Here is a 12,500-nt window from a genome sequence, read left to right as displayed (position 1 = left end):
TTTAACTGAGGAAACGTTCTCGACTACTTTCAACATACTCTCCTTAAAGTTACACGGGTTTTATGGGATTTTTTTTATGGTTCTTAGTGACAGATTAAGAAGATTTCTACATTTTCAACAAATTAAACACTCTTAAGAAGCCGGTTATCATTTCTGTGGCGTTGGAAAAATAGCCGTAGTAAGAGAGAGTTTTCCATAATACGACAACAATATTTGCTGTGGTCCATGACTGATAACATGAGACCGTCCCTGTAGTATGTTTAGGTCTCTACATCCACACCAGACTGTCCCTATATTTAAGCCTTCATGTCCGCCTATTTCCGCCGCTTTGTATCGAGTGGACGAGGCAGCATCGGAGCGGCGGCTGGTACTCATGGTCAGGAGGGTTAATGAAATGCTTATTGAACAGCGGTGAAAAGCAAGTGAACCATGTGGTCGTGGATTACTAGGAGACTGGTGCTGGTGGCGGGTCGACAGGTGCAGGCGTGTGTCGCAATTAAGGCAACACGTCTCCCGCCGCTGGAGAGCCGTACGTTTCAGCAAGTAATGATGCGATCGATGTTAGACGCCGCAGCCAAAGCACCGCCCTGCCTTCTTACGACAGTCCCTAGCGCCTTAAGGAGGAGTAGGAACATGGGAGGTACTATTCTTCGTGTCTTGAGTTGTGAAAGGTTTGCCACTGATGGGTCGGTCTTCTTACTTTGTATCACTCGACGACAGGTGAATGTACTGGTTCTTGTATGGTTCAGGTGGATTGCGTAGTCTCAGTGTGGCGAGGCAAGGTACTGGGTAATGTGCTGACTCCGGTATGGTTCAGCTGGTTGACTCTTTGACTCGCACATATGATTTCCCCTGACTTATGCAATCGTGCACAGCCTCTTTCCAACACGATCTTTACTCTATGTGTGTGTGTGTGTGTGTGTGTGTGTGTGTGTGTGTGTGTGTGTGTGTGTGTGTGTGTGTGTGTTACCTTATCTTCCTTTCTTCCCATTTGAACTTGCTACTTCCATTCTCTGTAGAAATTTCTTCTGATCTGATATTCCGATACCTGTCAGGCTTTGCAAGACCATGATATAAGGAGAACAGAGATCGAAGACTGTGTAAGACTAACAGATGAAAGAGATTTAAGGTATAAGAAGCTAAACACGTTGGAATTAAGTACATAGGTTACTTAGGTGAAATCCAAAAGTGTACACCTACTTACCTGCGTGGCGGCTCACTGTGAAGGCCTTGGGGAGTAGAACATGCAGGTTAATGAAGCCCCCGAGCACCGTGATGCATCCTTCTTATTGATGTCGCGTCACCCGGAGCTGCTTGGCCCACTTCTCACACCCTCTCCCCGCCTCCCCTCCCTCCCACTGTGTCCTCATCGCCCGCGGGAATGGTGCTATTTTTGACCACTTAGTTTGATTGCCGTGCTGAAACCTTCGTGAGTGATTAATGATATTGATTCTTCTTCTTTTTTTCATTTAATGTGTGTGTGTGTGTGTGTGTGTGTGTGTGTGTGTGTGTGTGTGTGTGTGTGTGTGTGTGTGTGTGTGTGTGGATACGTGCCTTCAGTGTTGGTTTGCAGGTTGTGGAACGAAGAACACAAGTTAGTATCTCGTTTTTGTTTACTTTTTTAGTTTTCATCGTCATACTTCTTGCCCCACCGTTTTTATTTATAGTGTTCTTCTCGACAACATTGAAATAACATGAGTGTTGTTTGTCAAGGTTATAGTAGATTAACTCATTTCTTTAATTTCTTTCTCTATTCCTTTTTTTTTTTTTTTTTTGGATTATGATGTGATTTGAAAAAGGATATGTATTTGTCTAGAAAAAAAATTTCCAGACCTGAAAATTAACGTTTCCATCCGAGAGCTTAGATACGTAGATTAGGTTGTCTTTTAAATCAGTCCTCATTAATTTCACTGCTGGTGCCTTCATTGTGTAAGTCACGATATGAGAAATACTTGTAGGTAATAATTTTGCTTCAAAAGACTTTTTTTCGCGAAGGAGGAGCATCAACCAAGGGCAACAAAATTATAAGGAGAAAAGAATTCCGAATCTGTCAAAAGCGATCGTCAAATGTTGGACGATAACTGTCTTGAAGTCTCCCTCTTAGAATGGCTGACTGGCTAAGATTTAATCCCTCTTTGTTCTCCTTGCAGGTCAACACGACAACAAGTGCCGGCCAGACATGATGCAGGGTAACGCCCAAACCATGGAGGAAAAGTGCGCGTGCTTCTCGCAGCCCAACACGGCGGACATGGAGTTCTACAGTCCGCTCTTCCCAAACAACTACCCCAACAGTACCGAGTGCGTCCTGCGACTGGAAGGCAAGTGCTCCCCATTCCTGACATTCACTCACCTGTCAAAGTGTTCGTAAGATTGACCAAATGAGTGTTGTTCCTTCCCTTTGTTTCTTGATCTCTTTACTCTATTGCAGCGTAGACGGTCAGGTTTGGTTGCGTACTTTGTTTTGTTTTTCGTGTGTTCTGTAATTAATAGAAAATGGTGTATTGTTCCCTTTCTTTCTCCCAGTCATGTCCTCTTTTCCCTATGGCAGGTGAGACAGTTAGGCTAAATTTGGTTAGGTTAATTTGATTGGGTCGAGTTAGGTTGGGGTGGGTTAAATTAGGTTGGATTGGGGTTACTTCATCCGCACTGATTTTTTTTTTTCTTATTGGCCAAAATGTGTGTGTTGTTTCCTATATTTCTCTCAATGAAGTCGTTTTCTTTTTCTCTTTATAACAGCTAAACATAGTAAGTTTAGATTAGGTTAGGTTAGGTTAGATTACTTCATCTTTTCTCTTATAAATCAAAACGTATACATCTGTCCCCTTTATTTCTCCCAGTAAAGTTCTCTTTCTCCCTTCACGACAGCCAAGCACGGTTACTTCATCCGCATTGACTTCCGGGACTACTTCGACCTGGAACCCTCGCCGAAGTGCGAGTACGACTTCTTGGAGGTGCGGGACGGAGCGCACGGCTACTCCGACCTGCAGGGGAAGTACTGCGGCAGAGACTTCCCACCGATCATCACCTCCAAGGGCCGCTACATCTGGCTGCGCTTCACCTCAGACGAGAACATCCAGTACAAGGGTTTCAGGGCCGTCTACTCCTTCATGAAGAACCCGGGTAAGTGTGTATAGTAGAAGTAGTAGAAGTAGTAGTAGTAGTAATAGTAGTAGTAGTAGTAGTAGTAGTAGTTGTTGTAGTAATAGTAATAGTAGTAGTGTGTCTGTGTACGCGTATGTATTCTCAGTGATTCTAAAAGTTAAATAAGGCAAGAATTTTAAAGATGAAGTCAGTTTACCAGTTTTAGTTTCGGATGTCTTCCTCCTCTATAGAAACCAAATCACAGGAATAGGTAAGAACAGTAGTAGGCAGCGATTCAGTGTGTGTGTGTGTGTGTGTGTGTGTGTGTGTGTGTGTGTGTGTGTGTGTGTGTGTGTGTGTTTGTGTGTCAGTAGGTTAGTTGGTAAGCTGTTCCATTCTTTTGTTTGGTTGTGAAGGGAGTAATGGAATCTTTTAAATGGATGGCTGTGCTTGACGAGCTGACACTTAGCTGCGAATGGCATTGTTTGAGGGTTATGGGGTGACCTGGCGTGAAAAATCGAGAGAGAGAGAGAGAGAGAGAGAGAGAGAGAGAGAGAGAGAGAGAGAGAGAGAGAGAGTACTTGTTAACACTGCAACCATACCTATGACTCGCTGAAGAAAGCTTTAGAACAACGATGGTCTTATTGTACTTAACCTGTATGCATCTTACATATTATATTTTATTTATGTATATTGTAGACAGACGGGCCTTTCGGTGTGTGTGTGTGTGTGTGTGTGTGGTGTGAGATCGCAGGGCTGTTATAAAGATAGATTGATTACACACTTGTCATCTTTGCATTGCGTGTCGTGTTGATGGAGCATTGCTAACACCAACAAATTTCACTCATTCGTTCACTCGCTAACTTGATTATACTTATCTCTCTAGAATGAAGAGAATTTTTTTACGTCAATCTTTCTGTCTTCTCAAACGCAGACACCACGTAAATAGTTGTTCTTCCCTTTCATGGTGCTGGATTCTTGTTAAACTATCACTAGAATCATGAAAAAAAAAAAAAAAACGAAGATCGCGCGGCTCACCAGATTACAAGCCTCGCTGAACAACACCTGTCCACATTCACGTCGTCTTCATAAATCACTGTCACGCTTCCCAGTCAGTGAAACGTGGAGATCAAGGGGAGCTGGTTCCTTTTGGCTCCTCCCACACGAATCAACAGTGCAGCGGCAGCAGCTTAGTTAGATTTCCTGATAAGTGTGGGGCAAACAGGATGATTTTGCCCTCTAGCGTGAATCATGTTTTGCCTTCCTCCGTCATGAGTCTCGCTGGACTAATCTGCTCGCTTTCTGTGGCGTCATCTTGTATTGTCCATTGAACTTATCGTATGAATTTAATCTTGCCCATTTGCTACTTCATGAACTTCAGCTTGAGGGATGCAAAGTGGAAGAATATATTGCTACAAGAAAAACCAAAAGGACAATTGCAGTGTTGTTATAGGGTTGCGTGGTACATGTGATGGAGCGTCATTGTTTTCGTGGGATACAATGCAATTCCTTCCAGTGGTGCATAGTTCGGTAATTACTATGAAGACAGAAAGGCAGATTCATCACATCTACTTTCTCTCACTGTTATTGTGTCCACCTTAAAGCACGAATCACCCAATACTCTCATTCTTTCGCCACTTTTATCGAATTTCCTCCTGCCAAAGACTTCAACGCTTTCAAGAGGGAGGCCTCAAAACAAGAACATCTAAACTGCATTCGAATTTACTTTAGAGACTGACACCTTCAGTAGACACATTACACATTATCCTCCTCTGTGTGGTCGTTGATGAGAGCCTTACATAAATAAATATATAAAAGTGAAGTAGTAAGACAGCAAGTAAATCTGGACTGCATGCTTTCTGGTTTCCTTAACAGAGTGAAACATGAGTGCAGCTATCCTTCCCATTCTCTACTGCCACTAACCACAACCCTTCATATAAAACACATAGATAAACAATACCCTCTCGCATTGCCGCCCCTATAGAACCGCCACAACCAGAGGAGCCGCAGTGTGAGTTCGAGGTATCTGGCATGCAGGGGCTCATCTCCAACGAGAACATCACGGAGGAGCGGCTCAACTACACCATCACCTACAACCACCCTATAGACTGCACCTGGGTCATCAGAGTCAACCCCGACGAGAAGGTGAGGAGAGGGCAGGATGATGGTGGTGGTGGTAGTGGTGGTGGAGGTGGTGGTGGTGGTGGTAGTAGTAGTGATGGTGGTTGTTGCTGACTGGTTGAATGTCCTTAATTTTCAGTTATGGTTAGGTTGTGGTGAGAGAGAGAGAGAGAGAGAGAGAGAGAGAGAGAGAGAGAGAGAGAGAGAGAGAGAGGGCTGGGGGGGTACGTGGATAGGCATAGACACAAAAGTAATTGATGGAGTTTAACAATAATAAAATACCACTTGACAAAATAAGGGAGAGAGAGAGAGAGAGAGAGAGAGAGAGAGAGAGAAAGTAGTCACCTCCCCGATCCTCACCCCAGGCCTCCGTAATGGCGCCGCGTGGAGTGTTGGAGTTAAGGTTTTGTTCCTAATGAGGGCGGGGCCGTAATGGGCTTGACTGCTGCTCGTACCTCCCGTGCAGATGGAGGGGCGAGGGGAGAGTGCCCGTTAAGAAGCTAATTTGTGCTCCAATTCCTCGTCAAAAAAAACAAAATTACACACACACACACACACACACACACACACACACACAAGTACTGCCGCAGCTCTTAGATTTCTGAGGCTCTACAGTTTTTTTTTTTTTATGGCTTAAGATGTAATGCCTATTTTTTTTACAGTTCGCTTCCATTAAGTAGGATAATTTGAGTTTCTTTTCAACGAGGAGAGAATAAATTAAGTCCATGTATCTGAAGACCCCAGCATCTCTAAGACAACTGAGTGCTGTGCTGCATTTTTTTCTTTCTTTTTAATTCACGTCTGTAAGTACGGTCAATCTAAGTTTGTCTTCGCTTAAGTGGAAATAGATTATATGTTTTATTCTAGCGTATCTCAGGACGAGCTGCTCTAATGTTCCTTTAGGCTGTACTGTTTCCCTGCGGCTCGTGCTAAGTGAAGTGCGAAGCTGCTTTTTTAGATTTCGTATCAGCAACTGCGATCATTTTGGTTTCTTTTCGCGGCGGAGGGAAGGAATTAAGTGCTTATCAAGTCTAAGACATTTGAAGCTTTACATTTTTTTTTCTGTGATCCGTTTTAAGTGGAGTGCGGTGCTGCTTTTTAGAATCCACATTTGTTGATCGCTATAATCAGAGTTTCCTTTTCCTTCTGTGAGGTAATAAAGTACGTGTTTTATCCCGGCGTATCTTAGAACCAGCTCTAAACATTCGGGTACTTACGGTAGTCAAGTATGGTGTTTTCGGCTCCTCAGCACATGTCTCCTTGGCTGGCGGTATCTCAGACTTAAGCGAAGTAATTGGTTGACTTAAGACTTATTCCACGAAATTATGGTGTTTTTTCTTAAGCTTTTGTCATTGGTGTGTTTTTTCGGTGTAATATAATAGCGTGGAGGTGGGTTTAACTTAAGTCTTTATTGTGAAACGCTTTGCTTTCTCACCACGACTATTCTCAAAGGCCACAGAGATAAACAGTGCTGGGTACTCAAGACTATTTCTTCTATTAATAATGTAGAAATCTTGTTGCTGTTACTAAAACCATGAAATTATAATCAAAACTCTTATAAGTATAAATAGAGGCTTTTCATGGAAGCTGAAATGCGGCGTATAAGTTTTTTTTTTTTTTCAGAATACGTTCATTAGCACAGAGGTGTTTGCGAGCTTGTTACCCACGCGAAGATGGCCATTTTGGGTGATGGGCCGCTCCGGTAACGCTTATTTCTGTGACAAGGTTTACGTATCTATCCCCTCTCAAATTCCCATAAGCTGTTCTGGAAATTGAGCATGCGGCGCCGAGCCTTCTCTTCACACTGGCTGTAAGGAACAGAATGATGGCAGGATAAAGGGATCTATGGTGATTGATTTGTGAAACAATAGTACTGTTTATAATGCCGCGTGGAAATATTGCGTAAGTTTGGGTGACGGATGAGAGAAAGAAGGGTGGACAGTGTAGGGCGTGGTCAGTGAGAGAGAGAGAGAGAGAGAGAGAGAGAGAGAGAGAGAGAGAGAGATCACCCATAGACGAACACACAGACACACAAGATGAAAATTAGAATTAGCAAGAAATAGAATACTACTTAACAAAATATAGAAAAAGAAAATGAAGTAAAGGGAAGGCGTGTCATGGAGAAAAGTCGTCCGTCTTTCCTTCCTTTACCTTCCCTCCATCTTCCCTCCCTCCCTCCCTCCCTCCCTCCCTAACTCTTCTCTCCTCTTCTCTCTCTTCCTCTCTCCTTCCATCACCATCAGCCACACCAAGTACCTACACATCCATTTACTCCCACGAAGACACCTGAGAGAGAGAGAGAGAGAGAGAGAGAGAGAGAGAGAGAGAGAGAGAGAGAGAGAGAGAGAGAGAGAGAGAGAGAGAGAGAGAGAGAGAGAGAGAGAGAGAGAGAGAGAGAGAGAGAGAGAGAGAGAACTTACCTATTGACTAACCTGAAAAAAAAAATACTTGCAGACTTCTTAGAAACGAAATAGAACGAGCAGAGAAAGGAGGAAGACTCACTCTCTCTCTCTCTCTCTCTCTCTCTCTCTCTCTCTCTCTCTCTCTCTCTCTCTCTCTCTCTGCTTTCCTTTCCATTTTCCTAATTTTGTCTTGATCTTCCTTTTCTCTAGAGTGTCATTCTCAAGTCTCTCTCTCTCTCTCTCTCTCTCTCTCTCTCTCTCTCTCTCTCTCTCTCTCTCTTTCTCCTTTCCTCCCCTCTAGCATTGATTTTTTTTCCTGAGCTTTACCGCTTCCTCTGCCTCGCTTTGCAATCTCATTTACACATTTATTTTCTTTTTTCTTTTTGTTTCGTTTTTTTTTTTTCTTGCGTGCGTAAATGTGTATCTTATTTATTCGTTTCCGGCACTTGTTTCCTCCTTTATGATTCTCTTCCGCTGGGTATTCCTTCCTTGTTTATCTTTCTCTCTTTTCCTCTCTCTCTTTCTCTCTCTCTCTCTCTTTTTTATTTTTTATTCCCATGTTCATTTTTGTTTGGCGCTTAATAAAATACTTCTCTCAAAAGTACGGAATTTTGGGGCATGAATTGTGGAAGTAAAATATGGATATAGAAAGTTAATAGGAATGTGTGTGTATCTTTTTTTTTTTTTTTTTTTTTTTACCTTTCTAAACTTTATTTGCAAGGGAAAAGTTTCTAAAGCTAAATGTTGTTATCTTCCCTCTGCTCTTATGAACACACACACACACACACACACACACACAAAATAAATAAATAAATAAATAAATAAATAAATAAAATAAAATAGAATAGAATGAAATAAGAACATGCTAAGAATTTGTATACTTTAACCTCTTCAATACTGGGACGCATTTTTTACCTTCAGTTTGGGTATGATTAAGCGATTTTATACACACAAGGAAGGGTCTATGGAGGTCACAAGATTAATGGCCGGAGTTTTCACTATTTTAATCCTCCACACCAGTTTCTGAAGCTTTATAAAAATGCCAAATAGTAAGAAGAATGTATATGAAGAAGTGCCACTTTACTGACAGGGTTAAATAGGGAACATTATATTTTATTACCAGGTGAACATTTTTTAGCTTTTTTTTTTCTTCCTCACTTTTCATTAAGGTTTAGAGTTTTCTTCTTTCTTTATATCCTTCTCATTCATTCTCTCTCTCTCTCTCTCTCTCTCTCTCTCTCTCTCTCTCTCTCTCTCTCTCTCTCTCTCTCTCTCTCTCTCTCTCTCTCTCTCTCTCTCCACTCTCAACCACTAAATTTGCTCTTTTCTGAGCTCCTCCTCCTCCTCCTCCTCCTCCTCCTCCTCCTCCTCCTCTTCCTCCTCCTCCTCCTCCTCCTGATCACCTCCAACCTTGATTAAGAGAGCTAATCATCTCCTTCCCTTTTCCCACCTCTTGTTCCTCCTGTTCTTCCTTCCTTTCTTCTCTTCCTCCTGCATCCCTTCATCCCTCTGCTCTCCCTTCCCCCCTCACTTGTAGCACCTTCAGTTGAGTGTTTGTAATATTTTTCTCTACGTCTCCGTTAGTTTAATTCCATCTGCTTTTGGTATTTGTAAGTTTTTGTCTTTTTTTCATTTTCTCTTTTTTCATATCTTTCATGCTTACGTCATTCTTGCGTCTCTTCGTTTTTTTTTTTTTCTCTTTCTCTCTGTAAGTCTTTGTTCTTCTCGTTTTCTCTCACTTCTTCTCTGTATCTAATTGTCTTCCCCTCCTTTTTTATTTTTCTTGACTTTTTTCCCTTGTCTGTATCGAATTTATTTTGTTCTTTTCTCCTTTATTTACTTTCATTTTATGTCATCTTTTCTGTGTTCTCTCCGATTGTTTCGTCTTGTTTTCTCTCTTTTTATTTTAGATTTATCCTTTCTTCTTCTCTCCACTTTTCTACCTTCTCATGACTGTTTAATTGTCTTCCTCATTTATTTTGCGTTCTCGTCTTTCGTTGTCTCTCTTCACCCATTACCTGCCATACCTTCTCTCTCCACCCATCTCCTCTCCTCTCATCCCACCTTATCTCTTCTTGGCTGTCTTCTTCGCTTATTTCATCTCTACCCACATACCCATCTCTTTCCTCATTTCTCTTCTACACTTCCATCAGATCTTTTCTCTGTCTATTCTCGGAGTCATTTATTCCTCCTATCCTTACATTAACCCCTTCAGTGCCATGACGCGTTTTCATGTCAATTCTACTTACTATTTGGTGATTTTATACAGCCTCAGAAACGTATGTGGGAATTAAAATAGTGAAGACTGGCTATTAATCTTGACCTCCACAGACACAATGTAAACAAAATCGTCCAATCATACCCAAAACTCGAGGTAGAAAAATAAGAAATGCGTCCCAGTACTGAAGGGGTTAATACCTCCCGTCATGCACCATCTGTCACCTTCGTTTACTACTTCAATTCCATTCCTTACAGATTCACGTTTTCATTATGCTGGGGTCACACTGCAGCTTTTTTTTTCTACGACGTCTCCAACGGTCGTAGGAGGGCTGTCGCCGGCAGCAATGACGTCATTTTAACGGCTTTTGGCCTGTCGTAAGATGTCGTGAGTCAAGTCGTACGTTAACGCGGCGATATCGTACGATGTCGTAAGATTTCCTTGTTGTCACACGATATCGTAGAAGCATTACGACAATCGAGCGCTGCATTCGACTGTCGGGAAGGGAGTTACGACAAGCAAAGCCATTTCATCGGGCGTACGATGACGTACGATGACGTTATAGAGAGATACGATGTCGAACGCTCTGCTAACGACATCGTTCGAAATCGAATAAGTCAAAAATCGTTAGAATACTGAGTTACGACTGGTCTTTGAACATACGTTTGGCAGTAACGCACGAAAACGTTGTCGCTAGGATCATTGTGACCAGTGCGACCGCTCGTGCGTTGTCGCCAGTTAAAAAAAATAAAATAAAAAAAAACTAGCCCCAGTTCACACCGTGCTCTCAAGATGGTTTACTTCCCGAAGACGATGGGACAGAGGAAGGGCATGATGGGTATGATATATCTCCTGGTCTCCGACACCAGGAGAGAACATCCACCTTCAGACCTCCAAGAAGGTGGGCGTCTTTCGTTTTGCGTGTCCTTCTTACACTGAAATGCTCTCAGTCGTTACGACAGTCGTATGCAATCGCAGAAAACTGGCCTGTACGACCGTCAGGGGCGTCGTAGTAAAAAAAAAAAAAAAAAGCTGCAGTGTGACTCCAGCATTACATTAGTACCTCCCTTCCTTTACCATATATCTTCGTTAACTCCTCCTTCCCTTCTTTTTCCTCAGATCTACGTTTTCTTCGAGGTCTTCAAGCTGTATGAGCCCAACGAGTGTGACCATAACTTCATGGATATCTTCGGCGCGGGGACGGACCTACGGAACCTCATCAGCCACTATTGCGGTTCCGTGGCAGACCCGCTCGTCAGCCCCTCCAACTTGATCCACTTACGCTTCTTTGCCCTAGAACGAGCCCGGGAGACGCAGTTTCGTGTCTGGTACACCTCTTTCAGGGACAGCAACCAGACGGGTGAGTGGGGAGTGGGTGGATGAGTGGGGGGGAGTTAGTGAGCGATTGAGATAGAGATCGAGAGAAGGGTTTGTGTTTGCGAACTGGTTAGTATAGTGTCTTTTCGTGGAGAGAGAGAGAGAGAGAGAGAGAGAGAGAGCATATTATCTCGATATTTTGCTCAATGCTTCATATTTACTATTGAAACACAGCAGATATTGTTCGAACGGTTATCTGTCTAAATAGAGACTCCCATCTGTATCTGATAGAGGTATAGTAGTAGAAGTAGTAGTAGTAGTAGTAGGAGTAGTAGTAGCAGTAGTAATAGTAGTAGTGGTAGTAGTAGTAGTAGTAGTAGTAGTAGTAGTAGTAGTAGTATGTAGTAGTAGTAGTAGTAGAAATAGTGGTAGTAGTAGTAGTAGCAGTAGCAGTAGTTCACCAGGTAAAACTTATCACTATTGTGTTAGCATTTTTGAAGTAAACAAAAAAACAATGGTGGTGTAATGTGATGAAGAAAGAAAGTTAGTGTTTGAATGAAAAAATCATTGAATCCCATAGCACACTTGCACATTTACTGGAAAAAGAAAAATAATAACTAAAGAATTCAGTAACAGCAATAAAAATCAAAATGGCAGGAATGAAGAGGGATCGCTGAAAAGATTGACACTCGAGAACATTCCAATGGAAGGTCGGTGGAGAGAGAGAGAGAGAGGGAGAGAGTACCAAGAATAAGAGTTAGTTAGGACTGGGGAGGGAGTCACGGCATGGCATGGTGAAGTACGAGTATTGAAGTTTGAAGTGGCGCGTGAGGAGCAACTGCCGGGGTCACAACAATGCACCACTAGAATGAACAGCACTGAACAGCTCACGTGACGACCAAACTCAAGGGAAACTCAGCAAATATTCCCAGCAAAAGTATTATTATTCGTCCTTTCGCAACGTGGCCTTTATTCACGGCTACCACAAACACACCTTGTTGAGAACTATTTTGCTCCTGAATCTATAAATCGGGATGACGGTCGGCAGCCAGCGTGACACGGATCTGAGGAAGCCGCCGCGCCACCCCTCACTGCTCCTGGCCGCCTCTCGCCACCCACGATTCGTCAGTGTGTTGATAGTAGTGTGTGGTGTGTCAGTGTGTCAGCTTCTTGCATCCCACCTTCTCTCTCCTTCCTTCTCCCTGACTTGTGTTTCCTCATCTCGTCCGTCTCACTCTTTCTCTCTCCTCATTTCTTCCCTCACCTCCCTGATGTGTCTTCCCTCGCCCCTCGCTTCCCCGCCCTCCGCCTCGCCCAGCGCCCCGTGCCCCGCCCCGGTCTGACGTGTTGGTGCGCGAGTT

General features: G+C 43.0%; 1 protein-coding gene across 1 annotated transcript in view; it reads left to right on the top strand.

Moving 5' to 3' along the window:
* The window catches only part of LOC123514629 (neuropilin and tolloid-like protein 1), a gene marked incomplete at its 3' end in the record, with an annotated part of 287,000 nt that extends 275,818 nt beyond the window's left edge, over nt 1-11,182 (top strand). The window contains 4 exon segments of the mRNA XM_045272613.1: nt 2,151-2,318; nt 2,866-3,120; nt 5,066-5,226; nt 10,942-11,182. Coding sequence (XP_045128548.1) covers nt 2,151-2,318; nt 2,866-3,120; nt 5,066-5,226; nt 10,942-11,182 — 825 coding nt within the window.
* Between the last annotated feature and the right edge of the window lie 1,318 nt (nt 11,183-12,500).

Source organism: Portunus trituberculatus, chromosome 38, assembly GCF_017591435.1.
Source record: "Portunus trituberculatus isolate SZX2019 chromosome 38, ASM1759143v1, whole genome shotgun sequence".
NCBI lineage: Eukaryota > Metazoa > Arthropoda > Malacostraca > Decapoda > Portunidae > Portunus > Portunus trituberculatus.
This window is presented reverse-complemented; position numbering and strand designations above follow the sequence as displayed.